The 17,047-nt window shown below is 42.8% G+C and overlaps 1 protein-coding gene across 1 annotated transcript in view; it reads right to left on the reverse strand.

The window, feature by feature from the left end:
* TBC1D15 (TBC1 domain family member 15) overlaps positions 1-17,047 on the reverse strand; it is a 903,088-nt gene that overhangs the window by 526,109 nt on the left and 359,932 nt on the right. Inside the window, exon 10 of the mRNA XM_053719215.1 lies at positions 15,946-16,074. Coding sequence (XP_053575190.1) covers positions 15,946-16,074 — 129 coding nt within the window. The remainder of the gene's footprint in view (positions 1-15,945; positions 16,075-17,047) is intronic.

Below are 17,047 nucleotides of genomic sequence, written 5' to 3' on the forward strand. Positions count from 1 at the left end.
AGATTTTGATGCTGAAAGGGGCCCTGTGAAAGCAGATCCCTGCGACAGCGTAATCTCCACGGCGGAGAGGATGACATCCCCACCAGATCCACAAACCACGTCCTCCGCGGCCACGAAGGAGCAATCAGAATGGCCGAGGCCCACTCCTGTTTGATGTGTGCCACTATGCGAGGCAGAAGTGGTAACAGATGAAAATTGTAAGCTAGGCTGTATCCCCAAGGAACCACTAAGGCATCTATCAGCTCTGCCTGGGGATCCCTGGACCTCGACCCATATCGAGGCAGTTAGCAATTGAGTCTGGACGCCATGAGATCTATCTCCGGCGTTCCCCATCTGTGACAAACATTCACAAACACTTCGGGGTGAAGAGACCATTCCCCCGGATGGAAGGACTGACTGTTGAGAAAGTCCGCTTCCCAGTTGTCCACACCCAGAATGTGAATCGCTAAGAGTGAGCAGTCGTGGGACTCCGCCCACTCCAGAATCCGAGGCACCTCCCTCATCGCGAGGGAGCTCCTCGTACCCCCCTGATGGTAAGCCACCGAGGTAATGTTGTCGGTCTGGAATCTGATGAAACTGACCGACCCCAGAGAAGGCAAAGCCTTCAGAGCATTGTAGATTGCTCGTAGTTCTAGGATGTTGATTGGAAGGAGAGACTCCTCCCTCGACCACTTTCCATGTGCCATCCTGGCACCCCAAACAGCTCCCCATCCTGACAGACTGGCGTCCGTGGTCACAATCTCCCAGGACGGTCTCAAGGAGGATGTCCACATGGACAGTTGCTCCGGACAAATCCACCAAGAGAGGAAGTTTTGAGTCCGAGCATCCAGGGATATCCGTTGTGATAGATCTGAATAATCGCCGTTCCACTGTCTAAACATGCACAATTGAAGAGATCTGAGGTGGAACCTGGCAAATGAGATAACATCTATGCTTGACACCATTAGACCTATCACCTCCAAACATTGAGCCACCGATAGGCTTGAGGAGGACTGAAGGGCAAGACAGGTGGATGCAAGCTTCCTGCGCCACTGATCTGTGAGAAATATCTTCATGGACATAGTCTATTATTGTGCCAAGGAACTCCACCCTGTTGCTGGGAACCAGGGAGCTCTTTCCTGAGTTGATCTTCCAACCGTGAGATTGGAGCAGAAGAAGAAGAGCCCTCGAATGATCCACTGCAAGGCTGAGCGACGGCGCCTGAACCAGGATGTCGTCCAAGTAAGGCGCCACCGCAATGCCCCTGGATCTGGCCACTGCAAGCAGCGTCCCTAGAACCTTCGTGAAGACTCTCAGGGCCGTCGCCAGAACAAAAGGAAGGGCCACAAACTGGAAGTGTTGGTCCAGAAACGCAAATCTTAGGAACCTGAAGTGGTCCCTGTGGATTGGCACATGAAGGTAAGCGTTCTTAAAAGTCTATAGTCAACATGAATTGTCCCTCTTGAACTAGGGGCAGAATAGATCTGATTGTTTCTATTTGGAACGATGGAACACTCAAAAACTTGTTTAAACACTTTAAATCCAGAATCGGGTAGAACGTGCCCTCCTTCTTTGGAACCACAAAAAGGTTGAAATAGTACCCTAGACCTCTTTCGGCTAGGGGTACTGGTACGATAACCCCGAGAGAGGCGAGATTTCACTTCTCCAGTCTTGAAGACAGGTTTGACAGGAAGAATCTGCCCTCGGGCGGATGGGATCTGATCCCTATCCTGTAACCCTGGGAGACAACGTCTAGCAACCAAGGGTCCTGAACATCCTGCAACCATGCATCTGAGAATAGAGATAATCTGCCCCTACGTGATCCGGAGACCGGTTGGGTGTCCCACCCCTTCATGCCGATTCCGTCTCGGCTGGCTTTTTGCTCTGCTTAAACTTATTCCAAGATTGAGCCGGCTTCCAAGATCCCTTAGACTGGTCCGCTTTCGCAGAGGGTTGCTGGCGCTGGGCCTTGTCCGCACGAAAGGGACGAAAAGTAGATCCCTTAGGCTTAGTCTTCTTATCCTGCGGTAGGAAAGCTCCCTTACCTTCCATAACCGTGGATATAATCGAATCCAATCCTGAACCGAACAGGATCTTTCCTTGAAAAGGCAGGGACAACAGACTCGCCTTAGAGGTCATGTCCGCAGACCAAGATTTTAGCCACAGAGCCCTGTGCGCTAAAACAGAAAAACCTGACACCTTGGCATTCAGACAAATAATTTGCATGTTGGCATCACAGATGAAAGAATTGGCGACCTTCAGCGCCTTAATCTTCTCATGTATCTCGTCGATGGATGTCTCCCCCTCGACCATTTCACACAGGGATTTGCATCAATATGTCGCAGCTGCAGCGACTGCCGCAACGGCCGCTGCTGGCTGAAAAACAAACCCTGTGTGCTGAAACATCTTTCTCAACATGTTTTCCAGCTTTTTATCCATGGGCTCTTTAAAAGACTATCTTCAAGGGGAATAGTCGTTCGCTTCGCGAGCGTAGAAATGGCCCCATCCACCTTAGGGATGGTCCCTCACAGCTCAAGCTGAGACTCTGGAACAGCTTTTTAAAAGAAGAAGAAGGGGGAAAAGGACGACCCTAATCGCTCAAATTCCTTCTTAATAATATTTGCCATCTTAACGGGAACCGGGAGACTAAGGCACTACCCTGTCCTCGGGTAGCAGAAAGTGCAGATTCTCCATCCTAAACCTATAACCAGGCTCCTCCACCACTGGAGGTTTAGATGACACAGACTCCAACCCAGAAGGGGCCCTCCTCCGAAGAGTCGGATTGGGCCTCATCATCATATAGAGCCTCTGGATCAGCCATTGTCATGGACAAACCATGGGCCGGGCCGCTATGATAAACCCTACGATTGGGCTTAGCAGAATGTGGCATGGATCACTTTCGAAACCGCCAATTCCAGTTGGTCCGCAAAGTCAGACAGCCAAAGAATCTCTCCCGAAGGAGTAACGGTTGAACCCCGGGGCGCTGCATGTGCACTCAGAGATGAATGTAGGGAACGCACCTCCCGGGACGAACAACCCTCAGAGGTGGACGGCTCAGTAGTACTACACATCTATTTACATTTAGATGTTGTAACTTTAAGGCATGTGGAACATAGTTGAGCAGGCTGATCTACCAGAACAGAAATGAGACTTTGTTAAGGAAGAAGAGCCTTCCATCGCTTGTGCGTTTGGGTAGACTAACTTTATTTATAAAAAAGGCACATTTATACCACCAATGGCCGGGACACTCACCACCTCCTAGGACCCGGACTACAGAAACCGCTACGTCTCCTGCACCACAGATCAACAGAGAGGCTAGATAGCCACACCCAGTCATATGGAATGCCTGGCAGAACCGCCCCTCCACTAGGGAAAAGCGCACCAAAAAATGACCGCGCAAAATTTCCGCAAGTAACCTGAAAGTTCCACACATTGTCAGAGCTTCATCTCGCACATAACGCAGCAATGACACAATAGACAATATCATGTATAACCCCCCCCCCTGTTCAATAATCCCCCTTCCAGGAATATCAACCCTTGTTTCTGTAAAGACAAAAAGGCGCCACACTGTGACCCTGTCTTCTATGTTATCATTATTAATAAAAAAATGAAACAATCTTACCAGAATCCACGAGATGGAACAGGAACACGGCATTTCAAGTGTCACAGGTTAGTAGCCTCACTCCTGACATGGACTTGAGTGAAGAAAGCAGGCAGTGAAACTCATCAACGTTGATTGCTTATGGAGCTGTTAATAAGAGTCCGGATGGTTTCGCAGAAAGACTCTATCTGGATCTCTGGACTCTAACTTTCGCCCAGGCTCTCACTGAGAGGCTGACAGGACTACTTAAAACTCCAGACCCAATGCGAAGAGTACTACCCTCCATAAGAGACTACTCCGAAACTCCAGCACTCCTCTGCCATCCTCCTGTGATGAAAGGCAAAGAATGACTGGGGGATGAGGGAAGTGGGGAGGTATTTAAACCTTTGGCTGGGGTGTCTTTGCCTCCTCCTGGTGGCAAGGTTCTTAATTCCCAACAGTAATGAATGAAGCCATGGACTCTCCTCCCCTTTAGATGGAAACAAAGAAAATTTGATAATAGAAGTACTTTTGAAAGTTGTTTAAAATTGTATGCTCTGAATCTATCTAACCCGACGTGCGCAGACCTAACAGCCAACGCGCGGGAAAAAATATAAAATATTCTTACCTGATAAATTCCTTTCTTGTTGGTGAGAGTCCACAATTCCTTACTTTTGGGAATTCATCCCCTGGCCCCCAGGAGGAGGCAAAAATACCCCAAAACAGAGCTTTTAGTATTCCTCCCACTTCCCTTACTCTCCCAGTACTACGTATAGCCAAGACTCCATGGAGAAGAAATAGGCTTGATAACAGACCTGAATAAATTCCAGGCCTGGCAGCGCTAACCTGAAGGAATTGTAAGATTCAAGGAATTTTCATTGAATGCCACGCATAGCCCCGATCCAAACACATAGGGTAGATACACTCTCCATATCATATGGAAATTCTATTAAAGACAGGCTTACTAGCCTGAATTAAAGTCTCAGTCTGAAAAACATTGAGAAAGGAAATTTGGCAGATGAGGAAGATGCCACAAAGGAACACTACTTATCTGAAACAGATCCGAATACTACCTTCTGCGAGACCAAACAAGAGCTATAAATATTGCAGAAAACACTGGAACACAGCCTTTACCCTTTGCAGTCGTAAAAATTGAATAAAAAGATAAACAAATGGGGGAGTGTCTTAGCAGTGATCTCGAGCGACCGCACTCTTTAGAGCTCCGGCTGAAACTCCAATAACCCACTGATTATAGGAGACTTCCAGAGCACAAATCAATTTTCCTGAACACTGCTGGGCTTCAGCACATAGTAGTGTTATAACTATCTCAATACAAGATGTATTTTTGACACCAAAGCACTAAACAACATAGAAAAGGCCTAGAGCGGCGACTCACGGTAGGCAACGCCACACCTCTTGGTACTTCGAGGGTTCTTGCCATCACCAGACCTATTCAGAATTTACTAATATAACCCTTATGCAAGAAAGGACACACGCAACAAAACAACTTTTAGGAAAGGGGTATCAGCACATAAAACTTAACCGTCCTACATCCAATATGGCTAAAGCAAAAATACAGATCTGCAAGACAGACTGAGTTACCATATAGCCAGATTTGAGAAACTTTGTCAGCGCCTCTTAGACAACGTTCCCTTATTTTACATGATGAGACGTGTTGTTATCGCAGACATAGAATTAACAACTATAGAGGGAGAGTTGGAAATGAACTTACTTGCCACAGACACCCAACAGGAGAAACATGATATACCAAGAAGCTCGCTCCGTGTTACCACCTGGGCTACTAAGTGGAGGTACAACATCGGAGACTTCACACAGCACTCCGGTGGCTATCCTGGATGATGGGCACTCAAGGAATAGAACAACAGTTAAAGAACCTTCCGACGTGTGGATTGTCTTCTCTCAGTCGAGTAAACATATATTAATATGGGTGGCTGATTGGGAGTTAGTGGGGGGCTCCCAAGGTGCCACAATCAAAAAACAAGCATGCTTCTCGCCTAATGATATCGCCCTGGACGGCATCTCCGATGAGAACACTCTCCATCTTGAGGCCGCTGGTAGAGGATACGATAATAATCGGCACCCACATCATCTGAAAGGGACTTCAAAAGAAGCTAACACTAATCTCATTCTGCCCAAGACTCACCATAATAGCTTCTACCAGAGAGCCCATGATATTACAGACATGACCCTACCTTCATCAAAAACGGGATCAATGTCTGGGGATCTTCTTGGCATCCGGAGAGACTTTCTACATATGGAAGAACACTCATCATTAAACGTGGCCAAGCGGGAGTTTGTGGGGGGCTCCCAGGACACCACGATACTGATACAGGCACACTCCCAATCCAATACCTCTGCTTCAGGGTACAATATTAATGCAGCTGTCTCATAATCAGAGGTCTCTTGCAAACAGATTAACTACGCAAAGCCTCCAGGATCCCTTGCAGAGTCGCCAGAAGAGACTGACGAGTGCTTCCAATCAACCATGGGCTAACGCAATAACCTTTTTCAAAGAGACTCTTATACTGTAAATGGGACTCTGCATCTCTTGAGGAAAAAGCCTTGGGGCTAGTATAATAGAGTAAAAGCAAATTGCCATTATTGCTATTCGCTCCACATCAAAAGCGGAGACATTGTCTGAACATTCATAAATGTTATTCTGTTTTAAGCTTGTTTTCGTTAATCCAATTAAGTTAATTTAACTTACTATTGTCACAAGTTTATACTATTCATATGATTATTAAGGGGACACTGAACCCAAATTTTTTCTTTCGTGATTCAGATAGAGCGTGCAATTTTAGGCAACTTTCTAATTTACTCCTATTATCAATTTTTCTTTGTTCTCTTGCTATCTTTATTTGAAAAGGAAGGCATCTAAGCTTTTTTTTTTGGTTCAGAATTCTAGATAGCACTTTTTTATTGGTGGATGAATTTATCCACCAATCAGCAAGGACAACCCAGGTTGTTCAGCAAAAATGGGCCAGTATCTAAACTTACATACTTGCATTTCAAATAAAGATACCAAGAGAATGAAGAAAATTTGATAATAGGAGTAAATTAGAAAGTTGCTTAAAATGTCATGCTCTATCTGAATCACGAAAGAAATTTTTTGGGTTCAGTGTCCCTTTAATGTTATTAAAATGTTAATGGGGAAACAGGCTGGATGATGCCACTGGGATAGTTTGTATTAATTATGACGCTTACATATATACGTTGCCATATTTATTCCCCAATGTAAGTGTTAATGCTATCTATACTATAGCGGGGAAACAGGCTGGATAATGCCCCCGGGAAAGTTTGTACTGAATATGTGACATAGATATATATGATGCAGTAATAGAAACTGGACTAATTTATCACTTAAAGTGAATGTAAAGTACCCGGTTTTTAAAAATTTGATCAAAAACAGGGGCACTTTAATTCATCAAAATTTACATTTCACTCGTGTTGTGAAAAAATACTTACCTTTTAAACTTGACAGCCACTCCAGCTTCCTCCGCCCGTCGCAAAGCCTCTTCCTGGGTCTAAAATAAGGAATCCGGCTTCCTCCAATCACGGCTTCGAATCAGACACTGATTCCCCCAGGGGGGAAGCCGTGATTGGAGGATGACCGATCCATCATTTCTGACGTCAGAAATGGCTTTACGACGACTGGGGGAAGCTGGAGCGGCTGTCAAGTTTAAAAAGTAAGTATTTTTTGACAATGAGTTAAATTTAAATTTTGATGAATTAAAGAGCCCCTGTTTTTAGTCGAATTTTTTAAAAAACGGGCACTTTAGCATCAAAATTTACATTCACTTTAAGGTAGCGCTGTGCCTTTATAACTGCCCAGTACCATGATGCCCTTCTCCACGGGGCTAAAGGCCGGGCCAAGGGAGTAGATGAGAGTAGAATAAAGCAGGGGAAGGGGGATAGTCCAACCGCAGATAGATAGTAGCTACTCACATAAGTGCAGACTACCTGGGGAACCTAAAATTAATCTTACTTGCACCTATGTAGCCTTATAGTTCATATTGCTTAATACAGTATTCAGACCCAGTACTTTTAGTGGGGAATCTCGCGAGAACCTTAACACAGCTTACACCCTTTCCCCCAAATAATTATCCTTATATCTCTATACCCCTTTCAATATAGCGATCATATCCCCTCCTTTCACATGAAATATGTAGAAGCAAGGTACTTCATATATTAGTTTTACATCACAGTTAAAAGGTTTGGTCTTGGTCCTTTAATTATTAACCTCATGATGCCTGTTTTATATAGTTTAGTTATGCTCCTATCTTATAATATCGTCAACACCGATTGCTTAGGAGTTATTAATACGAGTCTGGATGGGTTCGCAGAAAGACTCTCTCTGCATCTCCAGACTCTTAACATTCGTCAATGCTCTCACTGATCTCTGAATCTCCTGACACTTCTCTGCCAACCTCCTGTGACGAAATGCAAAGAATTACTGGGATATGAGGGAAGTAGGGGGAGTATTTAAGCCTTTGGTTGAGGTGTCTTTGCCTCCTCATGATGGCCAGGTTCAGTATTTCCCAACAGTAAGGAATGATGCCGTGGACTCTCCTCATATTTAGAAGGAAATAAAGTATAACCCTTTAACTTAATTGCCAGTCATGTGAATCATCCCACTAAGTTAAAGTTATACTGATAATATAGTCCTCTTCTACAACTAAGAGCTCCAGCTCTTCTATTTTACCCGTCATGCTTCTTGCATTTGCTGTCATACATTTAATTTTCATGTGCTTTCTGCTGCTACTTGGTGTGCTTTTCTCCAAACTTTCTAATGTGATATTTCTTAAATGTACCCTTCTGTCATCCCTTCTTTGAGATGTTCTAGGTGTGAAATATTCACAGACTAATGTGACTATTATGCTTGGACTGACCCTCCCTCCCTTTGTCTAGTTTAAAAGATTATCTATGCAACCATCCTTACTGTAAAAATTGTACCAAAGTAAAAAGTCAGCCCAGTGTTCTAAAAAGTAAAACCCCAAATTTTTGCACCATGTTTTTAACCAGGAATTAACTGACCTTAGCTCCTGCTGCCTTACCGGATTAGCACATGGCACTGGTAATATCTCCAAAAATATTACCTTGGAGCATGCTTTAAGCTTGCTACCTAACTCCCTGAAATCATTTTCTTAGGACACTCCATCTACTGCCAATTCCTTCATTAGAGCCAATATATAAAATTATAAATGGTTAACTCGTATTTTAACCTCTTGTAATAGCTTTTGTACTCCCGTTATCTATATAAAATAGGCTCCATCATCCAAGATGACAACAGTATTCATTTGTCTTAAGTCCTGGTATTAATGTTAGGCTTGATTTTACATTAGTAAATGCAGCAGACTATACATAATACATTGGACAACTAATCTTTGACTTGGTGATATTTATATCTCACCGGAGAGGGGAAAAAACATAATTTATGCTTACCTGATAAATTCCTTTCTTCTGTTGTGTGATCAGTCCACGGGTCATCATTACTTCTGGGATATAACTCCTCCCCAACAGGAAATGCAAGAGGATTCACCCAGCAGAGCTGCATATAGCTCCTCCCCTCTACGTCAGTCCCAGTCATTCGACCAAGAATCAACGAGAAAGGAGTAACCAAGGGTGAAGTGGTGACTGGAGTATAATTTAAAAGATATTTACCTGCCTTAAAACAGGGCGGGCCGTGGACTGATCACACAACAGAAGAAAGGAATTTATCAGGTAAGCATAAATTATGTTTTCTTCTGTTATGTGTGATCAGTCCACGGGTCATCATTACTTCTGGGATACCAATACCAAAGCAAAAGTACACGGATGACGGGAGGGATAGGCAGGCTCATTATATAGAAGGAACCACTGCCTGAAGAACCTTTCTCCCAAAAATAGCCTCCGAAGAAGCAAAAGTGTCAAATTTGTAAAATTTGGAAAAAGTATGAAGCGAAGACCAAGTTGCAGCCTTGCAAATCTGTTCAACAGAGGCCTCATTCTTAAAGGCCCAAGTGGAAGCCACAGCTCTAGTGGAGTGAGCTGTAATTCTTTCAGGAGGCTGCTGTCCAGCAGTCTCATAGGCTAAACGTATTATGCTACGAAGCCAAAAAGAGAGAGAGGTAGCAGAAGCTTTTTGACCTCTCCTCTGTCCAGAGTAAACGACAAACAAGGAAGAAGTTTGGCGAAAATCTTTAGTTGCCTGCAAGTAGAACTTGAGGGCACGAACTACATCCAGATTGTGTAGAAGACGTTCCTTCTTTGAAGAAGGATTTGGACACAAGGATGGTACAACAATCTCTTGATTGATGTTCCTGTTAGTGACTACCTTAGGTAAGAACCCAGGTTTAGTACGCAGAACTACCTTGTCTGAGTGAAAAATCAGATAAGGGGAATCACAATGTAAGGCTGATAACTCAGAGACTCTTCGAGCCGAGGAAATAGCCATTAAAAACAGAACTTTCCAAGATAACATTTTTATATCAATGGAATGAAGGGGTTCAAACGGAACACCCTGTAAAACGTTAAGAACTAAGTTTAAACTCCATGGTGGAGCAACAGCTTTAAATACAGGCTTGATCCTAGCTAAAGCCTGACAAAAGGACTGGACGTCTGGATTTTCTGACAGACGTCTGTGTAACAAGATGGACAGAGCTGAAATCTGTCCCTTTAATGAACTAGCTGATAAACCCTTTTCTAAACCTTCTTGTAGAAAAGACAATATCCTAGCGATCCTAACCTTACTCCAGGAGTAACCTTTGGATTCGCACCAGTATAGGTATTTCCGCCATATTTTATGGTAAATCCTTCTGGTAACAGGCTTCCTAGCCTGAATCAGGGTATCAATAACCGACTCAGAAAAACCACGTTTTGATAAAATCAAGCGTTCAATTTCCAAGCAGTCAGCTTCAGAGAAGTTAGATTTTGATGTTTGAATGGACCCTGTATCAGAAGGTCCTGTCTTAGAGGTAGAGACCAAGGCGGACAGGATGACATGTCCACCAGATCTGCATACCAAGTCCTGCGTGGCCATGCAGGTGCTATTAGAATTACTGATGCTCTCTCCTGTTTGATTTTGGCAATCAATCGAGGAAGCAGCGGGAAGGGTGGAAACACATAAGCCATCCTGAAGTTCCAAGGTGCTGTCAAAGCATCTATCAGAACTGCTCCCGGATCCCTGGATCTGGACCCGTAGCGAGGAAGTTTGGCGTTCTGGCGAGACGCCATGAGATCTATCTCTGGTTTGCCCCAACGTCGAAGTATTTGGGCAAAGACCTCCGGATGAAGTTCCCACTCCCCCGGATGAAAAGTCTGGCGACTCAAGAAATCCGCCTCCCAGTTCTCCACTCCCGGGATGTGGATTGCTGACAGGTGGCAAGAGTGAGACTCTGCCCAGCGAATTATCTTTGATACTTCCATCATTGCTAGGGAGCTTCTTGTCCCTCCCTGATGGTTGATGTAAGCTACAGTCGTGATGTTGTCCGACTGAAACCTGATGAACCCCCGAGTTGTTAACTGGGGCCAAGCCAGAAGGGCATTGAGAACTGCTCTCAATTCCAGAATGTTTATTGGAAGGAGACTCTCCTCCTGATTCCATAGTCCCTGAGCCTTCAGAGAATTCCAGACAGCGCCCCAACCTAGTAGGCTGGCGTCTGTTGTTACAATTGTCCAGTCTGGCCTGCTGAATGGCATCCCCCTGGACAGGTGTGGCCGATGAAGCCACCATAGAAGAGAATTTCTGGTCTCTTGATTCAGATTCAGAGTAGGGGACAAATCTGAGTAATCCCCATTCCACTGACTTAGCATGCATAATTGCAGCGGTCTGAGGTGTAGGCGTGCAAAGGGTACTATGTCCATTGCCGCTACCATTAAGCCGATCACCTCCATGCATTGAGCTACTGACGGGTGTTGAATGGAATGAAGGACGCGGCATGCATTTTGAAGCTTTGTTAACCTGTCTTCTGTCAGGTAAATCTTCATTTCTACAGAATCTATAAGAGTCCCCAAGAATGGAACTCTTGTGAGAGGAAAAAGAGAACTCTTCTTTTCGTTCACCTTCCATCCATGCGACCTTAGAAATGCCAGAACTAACTCTGTATGAGACTTGGCAGTCTGAAAGCTTGAAGCTTGTATTAGAATGTCGTCTAGGTACGGAGCTACCGAAATCCCTCGCGGTCTTAGTACCGCTAGAAGGGCACCCAGAACCTTTGTGAATATTCTTGGAGCCGTAGCCAGTCCGAATGGAAGAGCTACAAACTGGTAGTGCCTGTCTAAGAAGGCAAACCTTAGGTACCGGTGATGATCTTTGTGGATCGGTATGTGAAGGTAAGCATCCTTTAAATCCACTGTGGTCATGTACTGACCCTCTTGGATCATGGGTAAGATTGTCCGAATAGTTTCCATTTTGAACGATGGAACTCTTAGGAATTTGTTTAGAATCTTTAAATCTAAAATTGGCCTGAAAGTTCCCTCTTTTTTGGGAACCACAAACAGGTTTGAGTAGAACCCTTGTCCTTGTTCCGACCGTGGAACCGGATGGATCACTCCCATTAATAACAGATCTTGTACGCAGCGTAGAAACGCTTCTTTCTTTATCTGGTTTGTTGACAACCTTGACAGATGAAATCTCCCTCTTGGGGGAGATAATTTGAAGTCTAGAAGGTATCCCTGAGATATGATCTCTAGAGCCCAGGGATCCTGAACATCTCTTGCCCAGGCCTGGGCAAAGAGAGAGAGTCTGCCCCCCACTAGATCCGGTCCCGGATCGGGGGCTCTCGGTTCATGCTGTCTTTGGGGCAGCAGCAGGTTTCCTGGCCTGCTTGCTCTTGTTCCAGGACTGGTTAGGCTTCCAGCCTTGCCTGTAACGAGCAACAGCTCCTTCCTGTTTTGGTGCAGTGGAGGTTGATGCTGCTCCTGTTTTGAAATTCCGAAAGGGACGAAAATTAGACTGTCTAGCCTTAGCTTTGGCTTTGTCTTGAGGTAGGGCGTGGCCCTTACCACCTGTAATGTCAGCGATAATTTCTTTCAAACCGGGCCCAAATAAAGACTGCCCCTTGAAAGGTATATTAAGTAATTTGGACTTAGAAGTCACATCAGCTGACCAGGATTTTAGCCACAGCGCCCTACGTGCCTGTATGGCGAATCCTGAGTTCTTAGCCGTGAGTTTAGTTAAATGTACTACGGCCTCCGAAATGAAAGAATTAGCTAGTTTAAGGACTCTAAGCCTGTCCGTAATGTCGTCTAGCGTAGATGAACTAAGGTTCTCTTCCAGCGACTCAATCCAAAATGCTGCCGCAGCCGTAATCGGCGCGATACATGCAAGGGGTTGTAATATAAAACCTTGTTGAACAAACATTTTCTTAAGGTAACCCTCTAACTTTTTATCCATTGGATCTGAAAAAGCACAGCTATCCTCCACCGGGATAGTGGTACGCTTAGCTAAAGTAGAAACTGCTCCCTCCACCTTGGGGACCGTCTGCCATAAGTCCCTAGTGGTGGCGTCTATTGGGAACATCTTTCTAAATATTGGAGGGGGTGAGAACGGCACACCGGGTCTATCCCACTCCTTAGTAACAATTTCAGTTAGTCTCTTAGGTATAGGAAAAACGTCAGTACTCGCCGGTACCGCAAAGTATTTATCCAACCTACACAGTTTCTCTGGTATTGCAACGGTGTTACAATCGTTAAGAGCTGCTAAGACCTCCCCTAGTAATACACGGAGGTTCTCCAATTTAAATTTAAAATTTGAAATATCTGAGTCCAATTTGTTTGGATCAGAACCGTCACCCACAGAATGAAGCTCTCCGTCCTCATGCTCTGCGAGCTGTGACGCAGTATCAGACATGGCCCTAGCATTGTCAGCGCACTCTGTTCTCACCCCAGAGTGATCACGCTTGCCTCTTAGTTCTGGTAATTTAGACAAAACTTCAGTCATAACAGTAGCCATATCTTGTAATGTTATCTGTAATGGCCGCCCAGATGTACTAGGCGCCATAATATCACGCACCTCCCGGGCGGGAGATGCAGGTACTGCCGCGTGAGGCGAGTTAGTCGGCATAACTCTCCCCTCGCTGTTAGGTGAAATTTGTTCACATTGTACAGATTGACTTTTATTTAAAGTAGCATCAATACAGTTAGTACATAAATTTCTATTGGGCTCCACCTTGGCATTGGAACAAATGACGCAGATATCTTCCTCTGAGTCAGACATGTTTAACACACTAGCAAAAAACTTACAACTTGGTTATAATCTTTTTTAGCAAAAAAATACTGTGCCTCAAAGAGGTACTAAACGATTAAATAACAGTTGAAATAATGAAAAACAGTTATAGCATCAAACTTTAAAACAACACAACTCTTAGCAAAGGATTGTTCCCATTAGTAAAATAACAATAATTAAATTTGACATAAAAAATACAAAGCAACGTTTTTATGCACAGTCACTATAAGAATTCTCACAGCTCTGCTGAGAGAAGTTACCTCCCTTCAAAGAAGTTTGAAGACCCCTGAGATCTGTCAGAGATGAACCGGATCATGCAGGAAAAATAAAAGTGACTGACTGGAATTTTTTGATGCGTAGTAAAGAGCGCCAAAAACGGCCCCTCCCTCTCCCACACAGCAGTGAAGAGAAACGAAACTGTCACAATTACAAGCAAAAAACTGCCAAGTGGAAAATAATGCCCAAATATCTATTCACACAGTACCTCAGCAATGTAAACGATTCTACATTCCAGCAAAAACGTTTAACATGATAAATAGTTATTAAAAGTATTAGTGACCTTTAGCAGAGTAGTTCCGGTGAAATACCATCCCCAGAATACTGAAGTGTATACATACATGTCATTTTAACGGTATGGCAGGATTTTCTCATCAATTCCATTCAGAAAATAAAAACTGCTACATACCTCAATGCAGATACATCTGCCCGCTGTCCCCTGATCTGAAGCCTTTACCTCCCTCAGATGGCCGAGAACAGCAATATGATCTTAACTACTCCGGTTAAAATCATAGTAAAAAACTCTGGCAGATTCTTCCTCAAACTCTGCCAGAGAAGTAATAACACGCTCCGGTGCTATTGTAAAATAACAAACTTTTGATTGAAGTCATAAAAACTAAGTATAATCACCATAGTCCTCTCACACATCCTATCTAGTCGTTGGGTGCAAGAGAATGACTGGGACTGACGTAGAGGGGAGGAGCTATATGCAGCTCTGCTGGGTGAATCCTCTTGCATTTCCTGTTGGGGAGGAGTTATATCCCAGAAGTAATGATGACCCGTGGACTGATCACACATAACAGAAGAAATCTCTCTTTACTAGATAATAGCATTTTTGGTAGAGAATGTCTATATGCACTGATGTTAAAATGCATATACCCATTAAAGGGAATGTAAACATCTTGCAATGACACAGGCATGTGTTAATTGTTTATCAATAGCAAAACTGCATCTTCAATTTGCCTCATTTGGAGGAGCAAACGTAGGCTTTAGTCTTAAGACAACAAGGCTAGCTCATGGTCATAATGTTAGTATAAAGTAAAAGAAATGTTGCCGTTGTTATCAGCTAAAGCCAATATGCATGAAATATATGTGGTAGGGTTAGCCTTGAGAAGTCAGCAGAGTGCATTTTAAATTCTGAGAAATTGAAAATCTCTCATTTTGAAAAAAGGGGCAAAATTAATAATGAAAATAATAATGAATACATAAGTCGTTTCAATAAATAAATATTTTATATACAATTCTCAAGTTGTTTACTGTCCCTTTAATCACACATATAGTTAAAAATAAATGGGCAGTAAACACATTGAAATTTTAATATAACATCTTTATCATAAGCACTAAAACAACTTTTCTTTTAATTATTTTGTCCCATTTTTCTTTAATTTATGTCTGAAAATTAAGAATTTTCCAATGCAGAAATGAAAGAGTGCACGGCAGGCTTCACAATCTTAACCCTAACACACATCTGTCCCTAAAAGACTTCAGCAAAGACTATCAAATAAGCAACAGCAAAACAATGGAAAGTTTTCAAACATAATGACCATGGTTAGTTGTGTCTACTCCAGTAACAAGTCATGATTGGCTCTTCCAAATAAGGTTGAGTGTGGAGTTTGGCTATTGAGAAACAAGTGCAGCAAAGCAAGGTGGCAATGCATTACAAGCATTTTCAAACTGCAAGACTGAAGAAAAATCTTGCAATTTCAAGGTGTTTATTGACCCAATAACTGGCAAGTTAAACAAAAAAGGTAAAATGCAAATATTTGGCAAGGCCCACATCTATACAAAAAACTAAATATACAGCTCAATACCAGCAGCATTAAAACATTTTTAACACAAATGATGCATAACATTATATGCAACAGATACCATGCAATTAAATTACCCCTTTAAATATCATGTTTTTCATGTGGTCCACATTTTTTATTCGCCCTTCATAGTCCAAATTGCTCTCCCATTCACTGACTGATATTGGGTCTCTTCTCTGGACCTCTGGACGTGTCCCAACATCAATCTAAAACAAAAGCATGTTTAGGAATTTTAGTTTCACATTCAATTCATTCACAGACAACAAAACATAGGCTGTTGTTCCAGCGTGTGCTCAGATACACTGCAGGGTATCCTCCAACCAAAATACTCCCATCTGGAATCTACAATATTGAACTTCTGCAGGAGTAAACAAACAGCCACTAAGAAATTCTGAGAGGACAAAACACATCATGTAGTCTTGTGTACCTGTAAGTTTATGTTAGAACAACCAATCAGTGTAATATCAGGGTACATGAACTGAAAACCTTTACCAGTATCCATCTGCATCTGCAATGTGGTGTAGCAATTACTGTAAGTGGAGAGGTGCTTAGAAGCCGATATGTCGATGGTTTGTAGACTCAAAGTGACAAAGACAATTAGTATTATAATTCTGATAATTCTGTAAACATTATAATTATTTCAGTTGAAGGGACATGAAACCCCAATTTGTTATTTCCTAACTTAAATAGAGTGTAAAGTTGTTAACAACTTTCTAATTTACGTGTATAATCAAATTAACTTTGCTCTTTTGCTACCCTTTGTTGAAAAGCTGGAGGTAGGCTCAGGAGTGTGCACGTTTATGGATTACTACAGGTTTATTGCAATAGTTATTATTCTTTAAACATTATTTTGATTCCCTACACTTGTGAGTCCTCTCCAGGAAATCCAGACTGCAGAAGTGATCTCTGTTTATTCTTTACCATAAAGTTTTTAAATATTAAAGAGTTACATCAGTGTAAAATTATTTAAATTGTAAATCACTATTTGTCTGGTTAGTAAATGTAGTTTACAGCAGTTTCCCATTTCACTAGCTATATAATTATTATTATTATTCATAATAATACTTTTTCTATTTATAACAATAAAATACAAATAAATAATAATAATAAAACAACTTTAACATTTTCATTTAAGCCTTCTGGTTATAAAGTTTTTAATGTTTATTTCTAATATGCTTC

The sequence above is a fragment of the Bombina bombina genome, chromosome 6 (assembly GCF_027579735.1).
Source record: "Bombina bombina isolate aBomBom1 chromosome 6, aBomBom1.pri, whole genome shotgun sequence".
Taxonomy (NCBI): Eukaryota; Metazoa; Chordata; class Amphibia; order Anura; family Bombinatoridae; genus Bombina; species Bombina bombina.